This window comes from Hyaena hyaena, unplaced genomic scaffold (assembly GCF_003009895.1).
Source record: "Hyaena hyaena isolate Hyena2069 unplaced genomic scaffold, ASM300989v1 scaffold_1166, whole genome shotgun sequence".
NCBI classification, from domain to species: domain Eukaryota; kingdom Metazoa; phylum Chordata; class Mammalia; order Carnivora; family Hyaenidae; genus Hyaena; species Hyaena hyaena.
In genome coordinates, this window is record NW_024081797.1 from 1,866 (window position 1) to 22,763 (window position 20,898).

Genomic DNA, 20,898 nt, shown 5'->3' on the forward strand with positions numbered 1-20,898 from the left:
TTTTTACAAGTAGCAAAGTCCCTTCGTGTTTGTTTCTAGCTTAATATACATGGATATAAGTAGCTGTTAATTTTACCCTGCCTCTCACCCTGACAGAAGGGATAAGAGGAGGTTGTGAGCTAAAAGCAGCCTATTGATGCCAACGTGGTTTCCTCTTTTTTTTTTTTAAGTTTATATTTGTTTATTTTTGAGAGAGACAGAGCGTGTGCTGGGGAGGGGCAGAGAAAGAGAGATACACAGAATCTGAAGCAGGCTCCAGGCCCTGAGCTCTCAGCATAGACCCTGACATGGGGCTCAAACCCTCAACTGTGAGATCATGACCTGAGCCAAAGTCAGACGCCCAACTGACTGAGCCACCCAGGTGTCCCAGGTGGTTTCTTCTTTAACCTCAGACTTGAACTCTGGCGCTCTAATCAGTCATCCTTTTGCTGATTTCTTTTCAGTTTAAGAAAATCTATGAGTTTGTGAGCATTCTCTGCAGTGTTCAGGTCTACAAAATTCTTCGGAAGTTGGTTACTCAGATAGGGACTGGGTTGAACTATTACTTCACTGTGTGCAGCTGAAAGCTGGAGAATCTTGTTTCAGGGCATCTCCTTCACTAAAATCACCTTTTAAGTTTCTCCCAGTTATCAGCTCTTTCCAAGTAAACAGCTGTGAATCAGTTACTTCAAATGAATTCAAATCAGTCAGCCACACTTTCCCACTACTATCTCCACATATATCCAACATAAAGTCTTCCTTTAAGAATTTATATTGTATTTCTTGAAAATTCTTGTATTCATCTGCAAATCTTTTCCTTTTGTTTAGAAACATGATCATAGTATTGTGTATAGTCCCTTTGAGAAATACCAGTAGGCTTGTTTTCCTTAACAAAACATAAGAACTTTTGCCCCAGAAAATAATTCACACCACTGTTGGAGAACAAGTTCCTCTTGAACGAGGATCTGGAGAATCATTAGTACAATGCATAAATGGTTGAGTGAAGTCGTGAGTGATGAAATCAGAACTCCTGAACAATGGAAAGTTGTCATTGAGGTTTCACATTTCAGAGAACTGTTCATTGCTATCAAGTTTGCATCCCTTGGGGCACTCCAGTTAAGCTGAGGAAATACACTGCCTCTACCCCCACCCCACCTCACTCTACCGCGCCCCCACCACAGGGAATCGATAGCTTCTTGAACTTTAATAGTAAACTTGGGAAATTCTGGTGCCATAAGCATAGCCATGTTCTATGCTTTTCTACATTTCTTCTGCCTCATCATCACTGGCTGAGAACCTGTTGGCGAATTTTCCCTTCCTGAAACCACCAGAATTCCATGATGGAGCCAATAATCCTTCACATTCTGAGGAAGTGGAAGAATGACACACTTGATGGTAAGGCTTCAGAACAGTGGATACCATGCAGAGAAATGACAGTGCAGCACATGCCCCTTCTTCATCCTCCAGCTACTGCTGCTGCTACCACCCAGCCTCTCCCTCTTCTTCCAGCACCCTGCTGGAACTCCCCGGCATGAGTTTTTTATGGCTTCCAGGAGAATTGAGAAGAGGCAAATCCAGAAACAAAAGTTAATATCCATAAATATTCAGATACTTTACTGACATCATGAGTATTGCTAATTTACTAAGTATTACATACGGAAATATGGCTTACTTTTCAACATAATTCTCTGAATGCTTTCTAATTTAATTTCTCAAAAAACTTTAATGCTTAAACTTTTGCTTGATAAGATTATTTTAAGATTATAATATAATGAAACAAATTCTTTTTCTTATAAAAAGGATTTACATTAAAAAGGTACAGAAGTTTCCTGAATACAGAGTTCCTACAGACCCCAAAATTGACAAGAAAATAATCCGAATGGAGCAGGAAAAAGCCTTTAACATGCTAAAGAAGAACTTGGTAGATGCTGGTGGTGTTCTTAGGTATGATATTTATATCATTCTTTTATTTTACAAATTAATTAGCTCCATTTACAAGAATTTTTCTACAAGAGGATCTATAATTATGTTTTCTAATTATTTCATTAAGAAAAGGTTTTTATAAGGAAGATGTTGCACTAGTGATTTCCTTGGTATTAAAACAGTTTGTTGGGGCGCCTGGGTGGCTCAGTCGGTTAAGCGGCTGACTTCGGCTCAGGTCATGATCTCACTGCTCGTGGATTCGAGCCCCATGTCGGCCTCTGTGCTGACAGCTAGCTCAGAGCCTGGAGTCTGTTTTGGATTCTGTGTCTCCCTCTCTCTCTGATCCTCCCCTGTTCACGCTCTCTCTCTCTCTCTCTCTCTCTCTCTCTGAAGTAAATCAAAAACATTAAAAAAAAAATAAAAGTTTGTTGCTGTATAAGCCATTGAGTTTATCAGCCAAATGTTTGAATAATGCTGACCAAAGAATTCCATGTACCATATGGAAGTTTTCCCCCAAAATGACAAATACAGGTTTAATAACACATATCATTGTTATTTCATACTTTGTTTCTGACACTTCATTGGAACTGAACTTGCAGTCACCTGTATATGTATATTTTTTACCCATCTTAATTACCTATAACAACCAGAAATTAATTCTAAGCCCTACATAAAATTCCATTTTATGTTTTTTGTGATTCAGTTTTTATGTAAGAAGAAATATTAGCTTTCTTTCCTTCATATTCAGTCTAGGTGAAGAATTTATAATAATGCAAGGAGATTAAGTGCACAGAATATAGTTTTTGTGTGAACTTTAGAAAAACTTTCAGGTGTATAGAAAATAAGTAGTCAATAATTAGATCATCCAGGTTAGAGAACATTGCATATAATTTTTAAGTAGGCTCCATTTCATGAGGTATCAATCATTGCAAGCACTTTATACAAAAGTATCAATTAAAACAGTATCCTACCAGATCATTTCAGTTTCCTAGCATCTGTTTTTTGGGCACTGAACTGATATATGAAAGACCTGTATTCATCTTCTAGTTGATTCTCTTGCTCTTTGGGGCAATTGGAGATGGAGTGCTGTAGAGGCAGTTTGCTAAGCTCCTGTCAGAGAAGAATCTCCCACTCAGTGCAGTCTTAGTAGGCCCTGTATTATAACCACTCTTTGGAAGGATTATAGGTGGAACACAGAAGTTATAATTTAGGGACAAAATCATAGGAGAATGGGAAAATACACAATTTAAAGTTTAGGGGTGCCTGGTTGGCTCAGTTAGTGTCTGACTTTGGCTCAGGTCATGGTCTTGCAGTTTTTGAGTTTGAGTCCCACATTGGGCTCTGTGCTGACAGCACTTTGGATCTGCTTTCCCCCTCTCTCTCTGCCCCTCCCTTGCTTGTTCTCTCTTTCTCAAAATAAATACACACTAAATACACAAATAAATAAAAGATGATGACTTTAAAAGTCTCATTATTTTGAGGTAAAATTTACTTAACATTTTCATATATATTAAAATACCATTTTCATATATATTAAACTACTGTGCCCCTCCTTAACTTGAGGGCCATAGTAAAAGTCTATAAAGGTTTATAAATATTTTGATTTAATTGAGTATAGCATCAACTTAGAAGAGTCAAGCAGAAGACATTTTAAATTTTATTATTTTAAAATTGCTAATTATATTTATTTAATATGAGATTATATAATCAAAAGATTATTCCTTTTCTTGATGAGTTTTAACATAAGTATGATTTGTGCCTTTGTTTAATAGCATAATTTTAAATATTTCCACTTCTCAGGTGGTATGTACAGTTACCTACAAAACAAGCTCATCAGTATCACGAGTTAGAGACTTCCTGCCTTCCTTTGTCACCTTCCCCTTTCCCTGTGTCTTCTCTTGAAGAAGAGGAAACTGCAATTAGGGATGAAAATTGTGCATTACCCTCACGTCTCCATCCTCAAGTAGCACATAAGATTCAAGAATTAGTGTCACAAGGAATAGAACAAGTGTATGCAGTAAGGAAACAGCTAAGGTATGGTAAAAACAAATTGTTCTTTTACATTTTTCATTTTTGTTTGTTGGTTAAAACAGTACATTTATTGGGGTGCCTGGGTGGCTCAGTCGATTAAGTGTCCAACTCTTGATTGCAGCTCAGGTCATGATCTCACAGTTGTGGAATCAAGCTCTGCGTCAGGCTCTGCACTGAGTATGGAGCCTGGTTAGGATAATCTCTCTCCCTCTCTCTCTCTGCCCCTCTCCCACATGCATGCATGCATGCTCTCTTTCTCTCTCAAAATAAATAAACATAAAAAAAGTAAAAAAAATAATAATACTCTTATCATAGACATTTTCCAGGATATATGCTATCAGAGTAGATAAGGAATATAATTTATTCATGTATTAAAATAATCTTATTTATGGACTGATCATTTTGTAGCAGATATTTGGCAAGCCATGAGTAATTATTCAGACTACTCATTTAAAATATTCCATATTCAAAATTAAATAAAATAAAATATTCCATAGTCAGATTTAACAAATTAGACTATTTCTACTACTCTACATGTTCAGAGAAGCTTCTCTAGTAACGAACTATAGAAATGATCCCTGAAAGTATAGTCTTCAAATTGGACTATTTCTGAATAATATATAAATTGAATTATATAATAAATACCTTTAAAAGAAAAAATCTTTGTAGAACCAAAGATTTTAAAACGTAGGCCAAGATACTTATTGAGGCATTGACAATAAACTATTTGTAAAAAAAAAAAAAAAAAAAGATATTTATTTAGGCAATTTGAAATGCAGTTAGATTGTATTACAATAAAAGAACATGGATAGTTTTTTTTTTAACTAGAAAGCATCTTATTAACAACAGTCATAAAACAATACTCATTTAAGTATGTGGATAGTTCTTTGATGAAACTTATATGTAGCACGCTGGTCCAATGTTATTAATACTCAGGATACAACAATTTTTATTATTATGTGGCAGTTACTAGGTATGTACCAGATATTGTATGCACTTTATATGCACAATCTCATTTATTCCTGCAGCTCTATAAAGTTGGTATATTTATCTCAATCCTGCACATGAGAAAATGGACATTATAAGTGGTTAAATAACTGGCTTAAGAGTTAGAGGCAGAACTGAAATCTAGATCTAATTCTATAACCTGTGCTCTTTACCATGATTTCTGGTATTTTACTGGCCTTCTTCCTCCTAGTTATAGTGTAGTTATAACTAGCTATAGTGTAGTCTGATCTGAACAATACAATGAGTATTTCATAGGATTATTATTTTTTTTAATAGTTTATTGTCAGATTGGTTCCCATATAACATCCAGTGCTCATCCCCACAAGTGCCCTCCTCCATGCCCATCAACCCCCTTCCTCTCTCCCCCACCCCATTGTCTTCAGTTTGTTCTCAGCATTCAAGTCCCTCCCTCTCCCCAACTATTTTTCCCCGTCTTCTCCCCCACAGTCCTCGTTAAGTTCCTCCTAATCCACCTATACGTGCAAACATATGGTATATGTCCTTCTCTGCCTGACTTATTTCACTCAGCATAACACCCTCAAGTTCCATCCACATTGCTATACATGGCCAGATTTCATTCTTTCTCATTGCCATGTAGTATTCCATGGTATAAATAAACCACACCTTCTTGATCCATTCATGAGTTGATGGACACTTAGGCTCAGTTTCCATGTTTTGGCTATTCTTGAGAGTGCTGCTATGAACATTGGGGTCCATGTGCCCCTATGCATCAGCACTCCTGTCTCCCTTGGGTAAATTCCTAGCAGTGCTATTGCTGGGTCATAGGAGAGTTCTATTGTTAATTTTTTGAGGAACCTCCACACTGTTTTCCAGAGGGGCTGCACCAGTTTACATTCCCACCAACAGTGTAAGAAGGTGCCCGTTTCTCCATATCCTAGGATTATTTCTTAACTAATACATGATTTTCCTATTTAGCAGCTTTCTTAGACATTTTATATTCATTTTCATTGGGGCATTGTTAGAACAGACCCCAAATTTGGTAAAGCCATACATTATTTACGAAACTTGAATCTTAAGAACAGAGGTATAATACATTCTGCAGTATGGTCTGCAGAATGTAATGCATGAAGCATATAAATACTGGACTTTAGCATTTCTTTTATGTATTTGTATACATTTATGTGTCAGTGCTGTCTTCTATTTCTATACTGTCTTTTACCTACTTATAAAATTGGAGCAGATCACATTTCATATAGTAAGTGATGCCTTTTGGCAATAGTGTAACATGATGTAGGCCTAAGCTCTCTTCCTTACTAGCTAGATTTATAGCTGTGGCAAATTATTTAATGTCAGCAGCCCTCAGGTCCCTCGTCTTTAAAGTGAGAATTATAATTGCACTTACTTCACAGGATTATAGTAAGCAGTAAAGGAGATCCTTGATGTCAAGTGTTTAGTACATTGCTTGGCATAGTTAGCATTCAAACCATATTATGCCTAAACTGAAAATAGTGATTCATTTAAAATTTCATAAAAATGTCAAAAATATCTCACTCTAAGATATACAGGTATTTAGTGAAAATATTACTTTTTTTAATCTGCTTGATTTCTTTGGCTTATTGTATAGAAAAAATTAAAACTGGAAAAATAGAAATTATAAAACAATAAAGCTTCTGCTTTATAGAAGTTTATGCTAAAAAAGAACCTTTTTCTCATTTTATCTGAAGTATATTGCTAGATGATTTATGTTTTTATTCTGTTTTATGCTCTCCACAGAAAATTTGTGGAAAGAGAACTGTTTAAACCTGATGAGGTACCTGAAAGACATAATTTATCCTTTTTTCCAACTGTAAATGATATTAAAAATCACATCCATGAGGTACAGAAATCGTTGAGAAATGGAGATAATGTCTATAACTCAGAGATTATTCCAGCAACGGTATGATTATAACTATAATTCTTTGTTTTATTATAGAATCTTTCTCAACTTCTATTACTAGTTGGCTGTACAGGGGTGGTTAATAAGCCATATAAATGATTGTGATGAAAGAAAAACAGTATCTTTTTCTTAAAATGTAAACACTATGAACCCTCAGATGATTATTTGACTTAAATTTTTACATTACTGTTACAAGAATAAATATCAGTGAATATCCAGCTCTGACTATAACAACAATAGTAATCTTCATTTAAAAATCAACATATTTTATCTCTGTAAAAAGTGTATTTTATTCATCTAACAGATATTTATTGAGTGTATACTGTTTATTTATCCATCTCTTTTTATATAGGTTGACAAATTTCAATACAATAGTTCAGACTTGAATACACAGCATTTTTTTGTATCCACAAAGGGATGATATTGGTTCTGTATGCCATCTATGGATATTAATTTTACATCATAATGTGATGCTTTAATTTTCCCTGAATATTGGTCATTTCTGTGAAAATTTTGCTTACTCTGAAAGGAATAATATAATTACTCAAAAACTAATTATATTATAGATAGCAATCATGGCATTAAAATCCTAGTAACAATACCTTTTGCTCTCCATATTTTTACTATCCAAATTATGTCTTCTTAACTGAATAGATTTTAAATTTTAGCTAGTGCTACTATTCTTTTCCATCGAAAACTTAATTATACACCATCTGCAGTTTAGGAAATAAAATGGATTTGTTTAGTAATGATCTTTGCCATCTGTGCTTGCTATCCAAATTCTTGCTATCTGAACTTAGGAAGCTTATGTATTTCAATAATGAAGTATACTCATGCTTCAAGAATGTAAACAAGTGAAGAGAGTAATCACTGAATAAAACACAATTATACTATCATTGAATAAAATATGACGTATTGATGTTTTAAAATATTTTGCAATATAATTTATTGTTTTTACTGAAGTAAATGTTTCCATTTCAGCTTCAATGGACTACAGATAATGGGCATATTCTCAGAGAGACTGTGACAGTTACATTTGCAGAAGGTGAGTTATCCTGAATATCTTTAAAATATAAAATCAGTGTTAAAATGGGAGAACTTTTATTTTTTCAATTCTTTTTTTTTTAATATTTTTATTTATTTCTAGGAGAGAGAGAGAGAGACAGCGTGAGCAGGGGAGGGTCAGAGAGAGGGAGACACAGAATCTGAAAGAGGCTCCAGGCTCTGAGCTGGCAGTCAGCACAGAGCCTGACGCGGGGCTCGAACCCATGAACGTGAGATCATGACCTAAGCAAAAGTCGGACGCCTAACCAACTGAGCCACCCAGGCGCCCCTATTTTTTCAATTCTTTTTTTTTTTTTTTTTTTTTTTTTTTTACAAATAGTGTATTGTCAAATTAGTTTCCACATAACACCCAGTGCTCATCCCCATAAGTGTCCTCCTCTATGCCCATCCCCCCCTCCCCCCCACATCCACACATCCATCAGTCCTCAGTTTTTGTCAGCATTCAAGAGTCTCTCATGGTTTGCCTCTCTCCCTTTCCCCCACCATTTCCGCCCTTCTTCTCCCCCTCGTTCCTCCGTCAAGTTCCTCCTAATCCTCCTATATGTGCAAACATATGATATTTGTCCTTCTCTGCCTGACTTATTTCGCTCAGCATAACACCCTCAAGGTCCATCCATGTTGCTACACATGGCCAGATTTCATTGTTTCTCATTGCCATGTAGTATTCCATGGTATAGATAAACCACATCTTCTTGATCCATTCATCTGTTGATGGACACTTAGGCTCTTTCCATGTTTTAGCTATTGTGGAGAGTGCTGCTATGAACATTGGGGTACATGTGCTCCTATGCCTCAGCATTTCTGTATCCCTTGGGTAAATTCCTAGCAGTGCTATTGCTGGGTCATAGGGGAGTTCTATTGTTAGTTTCCTAAGGAATATTTTTTCAATTCTTAAAAAATGTTTATTTTGAGAGAGAGGGAAAGCATGAGAGGGAGAGGGGCAGACAGAGAGGGAAATAAAGCATTCGAAGCAGGCTCTGTGGTATCAGCACAGAGCCCGACATGGGGCTTGAACCCACAAACTCTGAGATCATAACCTGAGCCAAAATCAAGAGTCAGACACTTAACTAAGTCACCTAGGCACCCCCAAACTGGAAGACATTTATAATATCTAATCAAATTTTTTGGATGAGGAAACTAGGCCAAACAGATAAGAGCAACTATGTTAGATTTTGTCAAAGCTTCCTTATATATGTCATTCAGCCATAAAAAAGGATGAGATGTTGTCTTCTGTGACAACATGGATGGACCTAGAGGGTATTATGCTAAATAAAATAAATCAAACTGAGTAAGACAAATATATGATTTCATCATATGTGGGATCTAAAACCAAAACAAATAAATAAACAAAAAGCAGAATCAGACTTAAAAATACAGAGAACAAACTGATAGTTGCCAGAGGGGAGGCATGGTAAGGTAATGGGCAAAATGGGTGAGGAGGAATGGGAGATAACAGGCTTCTAGTTATGGAATAAATAAGTCATGAGAATAAAAAGCACAGCTTAAGGAATATAATCAATAATGTTGTAATAGCATTGTATGTTGACGAATGATAGCTACACTTGTGAGCATAACATAACATATAGAGAAGTTGAATCACTGTGTTAATACACCTGGAACTATTGTAACATTGTGTGTCAACTATACTCAAACAAATTAAAAATAAAAAATAAAGGCTGCCTGGTTGGCTTAGTTGGAAGAGCATGTGACTCTTGATTGTGGATTGTGAGTTTGAGCCCCACATTGGGTGTAGAATTATAAAAAAGTAAAAAAAAATATCCTCACATAATCAGCTTTTATTCTTTATGATTAAAATTTTGAGGCTGTTGACTAGTACGGTTTACTATAAAGTTAGACTAATTCCAGTAGTAATAACCCTAAGATACTTTGATCAGAAAACTATTGTCCATTTTGTATGGTTTGTTTTTTCTCATACGTGTTACTCTTATATTCTCTTACTAGTCCAAATTTATTTCACCTTTTTCTTTTCTCTTCTGAAAATGTGTTTTTTCTGCTTCTATATGGCAAACCTCTCTCACTAACCAAATCAATCTCTTTGGTTTTAAGTACTCTCTTAACTTCACCCCCTATATAAAGTTAGACATTCACTCTTTTGTACTTACCTCTGCATTTAGCATGGTGTCCTTTAATTTATAGGTCAGTAGCTTTCATTATGATTTGAGCTCCTCAGGAACAAAGTTTGTATTTTATTCAAGTTGACATACCTAGTTCCTGGCATAATGCCTGCTACAAAGCTAACATCTAAATAAATGTTTTAGAATAAATTAATGAATAACCATATACAGTACAATTTTTTCTTTATTCTTTGACTGATAATCTTTATGAGAGTCTGTGTATAGAGAATAATTTTCAAATTCCTTAACATTATTCATTTGTTTTGCACATATTTTCCTCACTGTGGTAATTGCTGGACATAAAAAAGAACAAATTTCTTGCTCCACTGAATTTCAAGTTTAGCAAGAGAAAAAGACACTATAAACAAATATATTCTAATTACAGTTATGAATAGTGCCATGAGAGAGTTGTACAAAATTTTGTGGGAATCATGATAGAGATATATAGCTTAATCTAGAGAGTAGGGAAGTGGCTTTTATTTTTTATTTTTATTTAAAAAAATGTTTTTTACATGTATTTATAATTGAGAGACAGAGAGAGGTAGAGCATGAACAGGGGAGGGGCAGAGAGAGAAGGTGACACCGAATCTGAAGCAGGCTCCAGGCTCTGAGCAAGCTGTCAGCACAGAGCCCAACATGGGGCCTGACCCCACGAACCGCGAGATCATGACCTGAGTCGAAGTTGGATGCTCAACGGGCTGAGCCACCCAGGCACCCCAGGGAAGTGGCTTTTAAACTAAGAACTAAAGGGGCACCTGGGTGGCTCAGTGTCATGAATTTGAGCCCCTCATCAGGCTCTGTGCTGACAGCTCAGAGCCTGGAGCCTACTTTGGATTCTGTGTCTCCCTCTCTCTGTCCCTCCTCTGCTCCCACACTGCCTCTCTCTGTTTCTCTCAAAAATAAACATTAAAAATCTTTAAAAAATAATAAATAAACTAAGAATTGAATAATGGATAGGAATAGTGTGTTTGAAAGCTAAGCAACAAGGAGCTTGGTCGTGTTCAAGGAACTTAAGAAAGCCGGTATGGTTTTAAGCATAGACAATGCTTGGAGATAAATCTAGGTATGAAAATGGGTTTAGGAAGCCCTTTCAAGATGTCCAAATGAAAAGTGATAGTAGTTTGGTCTACAGTTGGTGGCATTTATACTATAAATAGACAGATTTTTTAAGAGTTTTTTAAAAAGTAGAATTCAAAAGGTATGAGAGGTAAAAGAATGGGAATGATCTGGGATGACTCCTGAGTTTCTTCCAAGAGCAACTGATTGATAGTAGCATTTACTGAGGTAGGGAACACTGGCATAAGAATAGGATTTGGTGGTGGTAGGGAAAGAGAAAAAAATTCATGAGATCAGGTTTGAAAACCTTGGGTATCAGAGCCATTTCAGTGGAGTGGATTAGGAAGAAGCCATCTTGGGATGGTTGAAAAATGAATGGGTAATGAATGAAGAAGTAGAGGCAATGTGCTATGAAGGAAATATGAAGTTGAAGAAAGGTATTTTCAGATAGGAGATGTCTGAAGAGATAGATGAAGATGGAGGTACTTGATAGCTTTGGTGATGGGAAGTTGAGGAAATTTCTATCTGATAGTTTCTCTTTTCTCCTTAAGTAAAAGTGCTAAGAATGAAAAAGATCTCAGGAAGTGTGGCCAAGATTGGACATTTGAAATCATCCATAATATAGAGTGAGAGGAACATTGTAATGTTGTCAGTACAGGTGAAGGTCCTGTTGAAGTTAATGATCATGAATTGGTATTAGTAGTAGTAGCAAGTTTCTTTTCCAGTGGCATTCAGCTTCATGCATATAGGCACTGGAAGCCATTTTCACTCAATGTTAGGATTTTATCAGAGGTTATAACAAAAGTGCAGAGAGGCAAGGGAGTTTAGGGTGTTTGTAAGGGAGTGACTGAAATTATAAACCTAAGACTCTAGTACTAAGCTGAATAGGGAGACAGTTTTATTAAGGAAGAGGTTGATCTGAAGAAAACTGAGAAATTAATGGACTGGAGGATCACATGAGGCTGAACAACAATTGTAGTGAAGTACTTGAACAAAATCCTTGGAAAAATAAGAGTCTGTGATCAAAGAATGGGATATTTGAATTAGAGATTTTTAGATATAGAATAGTCGAGGTTATGACAATAGTAGTGGGTATGACAGTAGTAAAGTAGAGTGTAATGGAAGGACAATTAGAAACGAAGAAGCCAAAAAATGAAATAAATCAGACAGAGAAAGACAAATACCATGTGATTTCATTTGTATGTGGAATCTGAAACCAAAAAAACCAAACAAATGAAAAGCAGAAACAGACATAGATACACAGAGAACAAACTGATGGTTGCCAGGGAGAGGGTGGTACAGGGATGGGCATAATGGGTGAAGGGGAGTGGAGAATAGAGGCTTCCAGTTCTGGAATAAACAAGTCACGAGGATAAAAGGGAATATAGTCATTGGTACTGTAATGGCATTGTATGGTGACAGATGGTAGCTACATTTGGGGTGAGCATAGCCCAATAGCTAAACTTATTCAGTCACTATATTTTGCACCTGAAACTAATGTTAACAATATGCATCAACTATACTTCAATAAAAAAAAAAAAAGGAAATGAAGAAGCTAAGAAACATGAGAGTATTGTTTAATCCTATTAACATTCCTTTGAGGAAGAGTCTTTTGCTATCCTTATTTTACAGATGAAGAAACTGAAGTTTAGAAACTGAATTAAGTAGCATGTTACAGAGAAAAGCTAGTGCTTGATTGAATCCATCCTTGTTTGACATTAGGGCCACTTAAAAAAATTACTTATTTATTGCATGGAAACAATAAACAGTTGCTGATAAATGGTTTTTGATTAACTTAAGGAGATAAATTTATTTGGGTTAATACATAAAAATTACAGGCAGAGAAGGACAAATATCATATGTTTGCACATATAGGAGGAACTTAACTGAGGTTAACTTAACTAAGTATGGGGAACTTAACTGAGGACCATGGGGGAGAAGAAGGGGGGAAATGGTGGGGGAAAGGGAGAGAGGCAAACCATGAGAGACTCTTGAATGCTGAGAAACAAACTGAGGACTGATGGATGTGGGGGGGAGGGGGGAGATGGGCATGGAGGAGGGTACTTGTGGGGATGAGCACTGGGTGTTATATGGTAACCAACCTAACAATAAGCTATTTGTAAGAAAAAAATAAAATTAAATTAAATTAAAAAAAAACAAAGTATATACAAAACAAATACATAAAAATTACATGAGAGGAACTATATTTCCTAAGGACAATTACTTTAGCAATTGAGGTATTAAGAAAACAGAGAGATTTGTACTCTTACTCATTTATTCCAAAATGAATTATTGAAATTTAATACTGTTATTGAGGACCCACTTTATGTCAGGCATTATCCAGGCACTAGGGCTACCAAAGATGAATTAAGTTTGGTCTTTGTAACTGAGAGGTTCAGTAGGTTTCACACATCTAGAGAAGTTTAAGGTATAGTTCAGCATCATAGCATGGAAAATGGGCTAGATTATAGTTACAGATAGAGAACCTTTCAAGGAAAAAAAATACTGTTTCCTATATTACATCCTAGATATACTGAATTAAAAACTATGGAGGTTGAACCTAGGAATTTATATTTTTAAAAAGTTCCTTAGTGATTCTGATTCTAACAGTTTCTGGAAATAGTGAACAATATAACTTCTTTTTTTAGTGGAAAAAATAACTTCTTAAAGTCTTTTTCAAACCTTTGACTTCATTTCCTATTCCAATTGTGAGAGTGTTGTAATAAAATGTAGTATGCTAGAAGCCATACATGTTATTTTGTTTTGATGGCTTATTTTTTTATATATAACTTAGGAAATTCACCAGGAGAATCAATTAGCACCAAAGTGGAAACAAATCAGACAAGGGGTTCTTTGTCTCCAGAGCCAGCCCACTTGCTCTCTTCACTTTCCTCATTTCAGCCAAAATTATTTACTCAACTGCAGGTAGGTAGCTAGTGAAATAGACAAATTTGAAGCCTTTCCCTTTCTTCCTCAACCTCTCCTTTTCTAGATATTTAGTAGACATGTTATAGAATTATGATAATGATTAAAGATGTTTTTATTATTAATTTCTTGACTTTTCTGTATTTTGATATAAGATAATTTAAACAATACAATTTGAAAATATTGGAGTTGACTATGCATGCAGTAAAATTTAGTTGTACTACTATTCTTTTGATTCCTGTTTCTGTTCTCAATATTTGTTACTAACTACACCATTATATTTTATTTGAATTATGTGTCTAAAGAATAATGTATCCTATGAAAAAAAATCATACTTGTAAATTTAAACATTTTGATGTAACTCTTTTCGGTTTAAAAGGGTTTGCAGTTGCAACCAAGATTCACTTCTCCTGATGGATCACCAACTCTGATATCAGTAAATAACCACCCTTCCTCCAGTCCTTCAAGACTTCTGGATTCATTAGAAAGTACTGTAATGAATAATAATTCTCTACTGCTTGGTCAAAGTCATAGCCTTCAAGCAGATACATGCCTGACCCCAAACAATAGCATTATTACCTCTACCATGGGTAACCTTCCAGGATCAGATCAAAATCTGGCTGCAGTGGACCAACTGGTGCAAGTTGGAGATGTTGAGGATACAGAGAATATGGAAGGAAGTGTTCATCGGATTCTGTTGGGAAATGTGCAGACCATCCCAATACAAATTATAGATAACCACCCAGCTATTAGTAAGTTAAAAGCAACTTGTGATTTTATTTTTTTTAGCCTTCATGGACTACCAGCACTATTTTTTTAAATTTCAATTCCAGTTAGTTAACATATAGTATAGTTTTGGTTTCAGAAGTAGAATCCAGTGATTCATCACTTCCATATAACACCCAGTGCTCACCCCAGTAAGTACCATCCTTAATGCCCATCATGCATTTAGCCCATCCTCCCACCTACCTCCCTTCCAGCAACCCTCAGTTTGTTCTCTGTGTTTAAGATTCTCTTACGGTTTTCCTCCCTCTCTGTTTTTATCTTATTTTTCCTTCCCTTCCCCTGTGTTCATCTGTTATGTTTTTCTAAATTCCACATATGAGTGACATCATATGATTTTTGTCTTTCTCTGACTTATTTTGCTTAGCAAAATGCACTAGAGTTCTATCCACATTGTTGCAAATGGCAAGATTTCATTCTTTTTGATTGCTGAGTAATATCAATTATTGTGTCATTACTATTACACTACAGAAAAAAACTATCATTTCTACTCAGGGGTTTAAAATATATAAATCAATAAAGTAAAACTACCAGAAAAAGGGAAAAATGTCAAGAGCATAACTTTTAAACTTTAAAGTTTTTTTCTTCTCTAGCAAAATTATTCGTTCTCTACCTCAGTTTACGTGGAAAATCTGTGGTGATATGAAATCAAAGGGTCATTTTAGAATGCATGAAAATATGAGAAACTTTGAAAGGAAAACATTTAACGTAAATATTATTATGGAAAATTTGTTAAAAGGAAAAATGGGATGAAGTGGGCAGCTATAAAATGTTAAAAACTTTGAGTTCTAGACTTAAATATTGAGTTCTTTAGAAATTGAAAGGGAATTAGTTAAGACTTGGGGACTTGACTGAATCCAAGACCTTGTTATTTCACTTTGTAACAAACCCAGTCAACCTAGTAATAAATTCTAACTCCTACTTGACCTGTTTCACTTCCATTCACACAGATTGTTCTGGATTGGGCACTTTTATGGGAAAATATTTACGGTTTGCTTTGAAGAAGATAAGTTTTCATAGAAATTATCTTAGAACATACAAAGTATTTACCCTCCATTCTTAGTCATCATTCTTCTGGGTAAGGAAAAGTGTAAGATAGTTCCTTCTGAAAAAGAATACATATCTTTTAAATTTATTGGAAACATTACTTTTAAGAAAATTTATCCAGAGGGCTGTAACAATAGAAGAGAAGGATAAAGAATATATGTGAACTAATCCTCACAACCCCATGAAATAGTTGATGATGTCCCCATGCTACAGATAGGGAGACCAAGCCCTCCTCAGGGAGGTTAAGTAATTGCCTAAAGTGATAGAACAGGGATTTAAATCCAGATATATCTGCCTCCAAAGTTTGTTTCCACTCTAACATGCGTCCTCCCTCTGTGTTGTACCAACATATTTCTGAGAGCTCTGATTCAGATTGCTTTAAAGGAGACCCTCTTTGGATCTGAACCTGCATGATTTATCTAGTTAGATCATGATCTGAGGGACTTTCTCACCTTAATATGAATTCTCAGGGTCACTCAAATCCATCTTCTATTGGTTTTCTCTATGGTGTGGGCTAAACTCTCTCAACATACCCATATGTGATAAGCATCAGGTGTGTTCAACACACTTTCCAGGGCAAATATTGGTCCCCTTAATCTCAGTTCCCTATAGCAATTGAAAAACTGATATCCCTAAAAAAAGAAAAAGATTTCATCTTCGATATCCCACCTGCCTGTTCAAGATAGTATTTCTGATATGCTACCTTTCTATTAATTTGGTCATAAGTACTTTAAAATCAGAATGGTAAGTGCATTATGCAATGTTTCAAATAAGCAAACACGGTTTATGCACGTAAGTCAGAGCTATCCATTAAGATGTGGCATATTTTTTCTAAAGTACTTAATGTAGTTGAGTTTCTTTAGCGAGAGAACATTATTCTTGATATATGACCACATATGGAAACCATATGGGGGTGGTAACAAATTGGTAAATTTTGCGGTTTGCAAAACATCATTTTCAAGTAATGAGAGGCTTCCTGACTTTTATTCACACATATATTCATTAAAGGCAATTAAGTTTTTAAATTTTTTTTATTTTTTTTAAATTTATTTATTTATTCTGAGAGATAGAGAAAGTGTGAATAGGAGGGGAGCAGAGAGAGAGAGAGAGAGAGAGAGAGAGGATCCCAAGCAGACTCCACACTGCTGGTGCAAAGCTTGTTGTGGGGCTCAAACTCACTAACCAAGAGATTGTAACCTAAGCAAAAGTTCAACACTTAACTACTAAGTTACCCATGTACCCCAAAGACAATTAAGTTTAAATATGAGATATTCCTCATAATTTTATCAAATTATGGACTGCTTTTTGTCAAAGTATCTTTAGAGGAAAATAACTATAATTTTCTTAGTCTCTTCTTTTTTTCATTACCAGAAGAATACTAAAAGAATTTTTTTTAACTTCTCAACATTTAATTTTCTGTTCTTTTCCTTTTAGTTTTTTCTATGGAAGTTTAGTTGGCACACAGTGTTACATTAATTTAAGGTGTACGTATACTGCAAGAATTACTATGAATAACTATTAAGATATCAGAAGTACTGAGTTCTCAAATACACTGACTGCTTTTCAGAAAACTACTGTTTTTTGCTTTGCCTCTAAATTCATATAACGATTCCAGTGTTATAAGTTACATTAACCTTTAGGGTTTTTCTTTTATGTTTGGTTTTAAAGTTGAAGAAAATCCAGAAGGTACCATTTCTGTGAACCAAGTTAAGCAAGAACCCAAAGAACCAGCATTGTCTATGGAAGCAAAAAAAATTTTGGACTGTAAGAAATTATCTACTACATAAATTATTGAAGCTTTACAGGATTTACAACTTGGGTGACTTACAATGTCATAAAAAAGAAGGTGAATATTGTCAAAGCGCAGCATTGTGATAAGTGAACTGAAGACCGGTTCAATGAGCAACTTTGATTTAAAACCGATATGTTTGTTGCCAAGTCCATATTTTTGGAACCTATCTTATTCCTCTTATTTTGTATAATTTTTATGCTTTTTGATTATCTGATAAGGCCAGTATTTCAGAAGATCATCTGAACTTATCCATGACAAAATAGTCTGAACGCAAATAGTTATCTAACTAATCCCTTGGAAATATCTGATTTGGGTTCTGAAAAAAAAGAAAAAAGAACAACAAAAATAGTGTGTGAATTTGTGTGTGTGTGAGTGTGTGTGTGTGTGCTGACTTTTTTTAAAGTTATAAAAGAAATTATTTCCTCTTTAAAGTTGTGAAGAATTTCTTTAAATTAGCACAGGGGAGAGAATATTTGTAGTCTGTCTCATTAGGAAAGATAAAACAATAGTAGATTTTACATAACGTAAAGCCCAGCATTCACATCTGTGGAAACTGTAGTTGCATTTTGGCTTTTTCCATTATAATTTTTATACTTATAACTACAAACCAATAGCATACTAATAGTTATCTAGTAGAAATTTTAAATTTCTTGGTAAGTACTTAGAGTTTTAATTTGAATTGACCAGATAAGCAACAGAAATAAATGTATATTGCATGGATTTATATAGTATTGTAGGTAAAGCACTACTTGTGGATAGAAAAATGCAGAAATTGAGAGAATTCAGAAAGAATAATAAACTTCCCTGGTGTGTACAGATAATTTGAGGAACTTTTTGATATCCACAGATTTTTTTTTTTCCTATTTTCTATTGAAGATTCAGCTCTGGTTAGAAAATAATTTGAGTTGTATTTATTTTTCTATGCCAGAGCTCTTACTGAATTAGTGGTATTAGAATTTATAATATTTCCAAGGTAAGTATTTGTAGTTTAAAATTTAGCTCATATTTAAAACTTTAAAACAACTGATGTGTTATATTTGCTTGGTGAGTAAGTATATTTACTTGAAATACTGAATAAGTACTAATCACTATATTCATTATAAGCTTCTGTTTTCTGAAAGGTTGGTAAACTAGAAATGTCAATTATAAGCTGTCAAGAGATCAATTTAAAGGCTTTTTTCACCCCAGGGACCGGTTGTGGGTTTATTTAAGACTATTTAAAAGTAATAGGATTTCAGATGGATATTAATGTTTATATTCAAAGTATACAGAATATAATATGAAATTTAACCTTAATATTTTACATGACTGAATCATTTTTGGCTTTTCTAAAATCCAGTCTCCTATTCTTAATTCACTTTAATTGTTGCAAGTACACAGCATGTGCCTAAGTAAAGCATTGTTAAATTAGAAGTGAATGGAACTCTAAAAATCCTTACTCTTTAGATTTATACCCTATTTAATATAAAATTTATTATTTATACCCCTATTTAATACAAAGTTGATGTTTAGTTGCATATATGATTTTTAACTAGAATAGCTTTTCTTTTTCCTAAGAATTGAAAATATTTGATATCAGCATTTCAGAGGTAGGCTGCCAAATCTGATTACGTCACTCTAAGTTAAACACAGCTCTTAGTTAAACCCAGCTTTCTTGTAGTCTGTGTGTACTCAAAGGGTAGAAGTCTGAAATTTATAGTTTTATTGCATTTGTAGGTAATATTCTTTTCATTTGTTATTTCTAATTTTTATGGAAACTTTTTTCAAGTTTTTGAATAATCTTCACTTTTCATTAATGGCAGTAGCTTATTATTAAATATTTTACCAATTGAACTATATTCCTTTGGAGACATTCTTTTCTTTTTTGATGTTGAGTTGCTAAGGAGAAATGCTTCTTAAGATACAAACTCTTGTCAGTTACCTGTGAGGATGAGAGACGTTAGAGGATTCAGATTTTGGCATTTGAACAAGAACAAAATATAGTTTAAAAATATTTCTCTCACTTCATTCTATGTGAATGTCTCTTTCTGGTACTGTTTTCTTTTTTATTAGGAGGATGAAAGTTACAGTGCATCCTCCCTACAAACAAAAAACAAAATTAAAAAAGAGCATGAAGGAAGGTTTAAATCCCTAATTGTATACTCTTTTGGTTTTTAGGTAGAAACTGGAACTATCAATATTTTCATGTAAGTATTTTAATGAGTAGCTCTTTAAAAATGGTTTCTAAATTTTTAAAAATTCATTTGTCCTCTAAATGCATGTTTAGTCACAATATATCAGTATTGTATTTTAAAGGTGCTTAGCATCGCTTTTATAAAAGTGTGTTTACATATTTTAAATATTTGATTATTTTTTAAATGCATAGGGTATTAAATACAAGTGCATAAAATTTTCACTATCTATATTTGGCATTCTCCTAACAGCTCTACAGCAAAGTTTGATATATGCTCTTTTCTGTCATGTATTATAAGGTGTAATATCTGTAGTAGTAAGTTGGGCAGTTATAAATTCATAATTATAGTTGAGCTTTTTTCATCATTGTATTTTTCATGTTCCAAAGCCTCCCAGTGAATTTTATATATGCTACAGTGAATCAGAGATAAACACCACCATGGTGGGCTTTTCCCTCAATAATAATTTTCTCCATAAGCAGTTAACATGCTTAAAAGAAAAAGCTTTTATATGAAGTACCTTGTCTTATCCAAGGTAAATGTTTTCTAAAAGTCACAAAAATGATAGAAAATGGGATCTGGTCCTGTATTAGAGTTTCCAGTTTTGAGGCCCACCAGCTTGTGTTTCATCTTTCATATCCTGTCAAAATACATACTTAATCATGTGAGTATGAGAAAGTTGTCATTTAATTTGTACCAGTTTTAAACTGTGTGTATATATATTGTAACAATGTATAGTGTCTTTGTTATAATGTAATTTTTTTCATTAAAAGAATCCTGTGTTATTTTTTTCTTAAACTTGTTAGTTTTCTTTTTATACTTTTTCTGGGGATAGTTGTAGTTTTGTTCATCTTTAAGATGGTAAATAAACATCTTAATTACCTGAGAACTTTGGCTAGAGATTCATGTTCAATTTGGAACCTGTAAGTTTTTCAGCATAACTACCAGTAACTCCTATTATCATTACATTTAGGGATATATACACATTTAGTACTCTCATCTCAGCCAACCATCAACATTTTAAAACAATGCCTGTAATAAGGTATGAGTAATTCTTTTTTCTACATCTTGGCACTGGGACATCTT

The 20,898-nt window shown here is 34.3% G+C and overlaps 1 protein-coding gene and 2 pseudogenes across 6 annotated transcripts in view; 1 reads left to right on the plus strand and 2 right to left on the minus strand.

Annotated features, from left to right (window-relative positions):
• Positions 1-413: 413 nt before the first annotated feature.
• LOC120224364 lies at positions 414-1,439 on the minus strand (annotated as a pseudogene).
• Positions 1,297-20,898, plus strand: part of LOC120224363 (calcium-responsive transcription factor-like) — a 43,652-nt gene continuing 24,050 nt past the window's right edge. For 5 of the 6 annotated variants that reach the window (XM_039222609.1, XM_039222612.1, XM_039222607.1 and 2 more), the window contains exons 1-9: positions 1,297-1,374; positions 1,780-1,923; positions 3,703-3,936; positions 6,676-6,838; positions 7,820-7,883; positions 13,889-14,019; positions 14,399-14,771; positions 17,518-17,695; positions 19,799-19,827. In XM_039222609.1, the coding sequence (XP_039078540.1) occupies positions 1,859-1,923; positions 3,703-3,936; positions 6,676-6,838; positions 7,820-7,883; positions 13,889-14,019; positions 14,399-14,771; positions 17,518-17,636 (1,149 nt within the window). In that variant the 5' untranslated portion in view covers positions 1,297-1,374; positions 1,780-1,858 and the 3' untranslated portion in view covers positions 17,637-17,695; positions 19,799-19,827. The remainder of the gene's footprint in view (positions 1,375-1,779; positions 1,924-3,702; positions 3,937-6,675; positions 6,839-7,819; positions 7,884-13,888; positions 14,020-14,398; positions 14,772-17,517; positions 17,696-19,798; positions 19,828-20,898) is intronic. The other variant, XM_039222608.1, reaches the window with a different exon arrangement.
• Positions 4,431-4,527, minus strand: LOC120224366 (annotated as a pseudogene).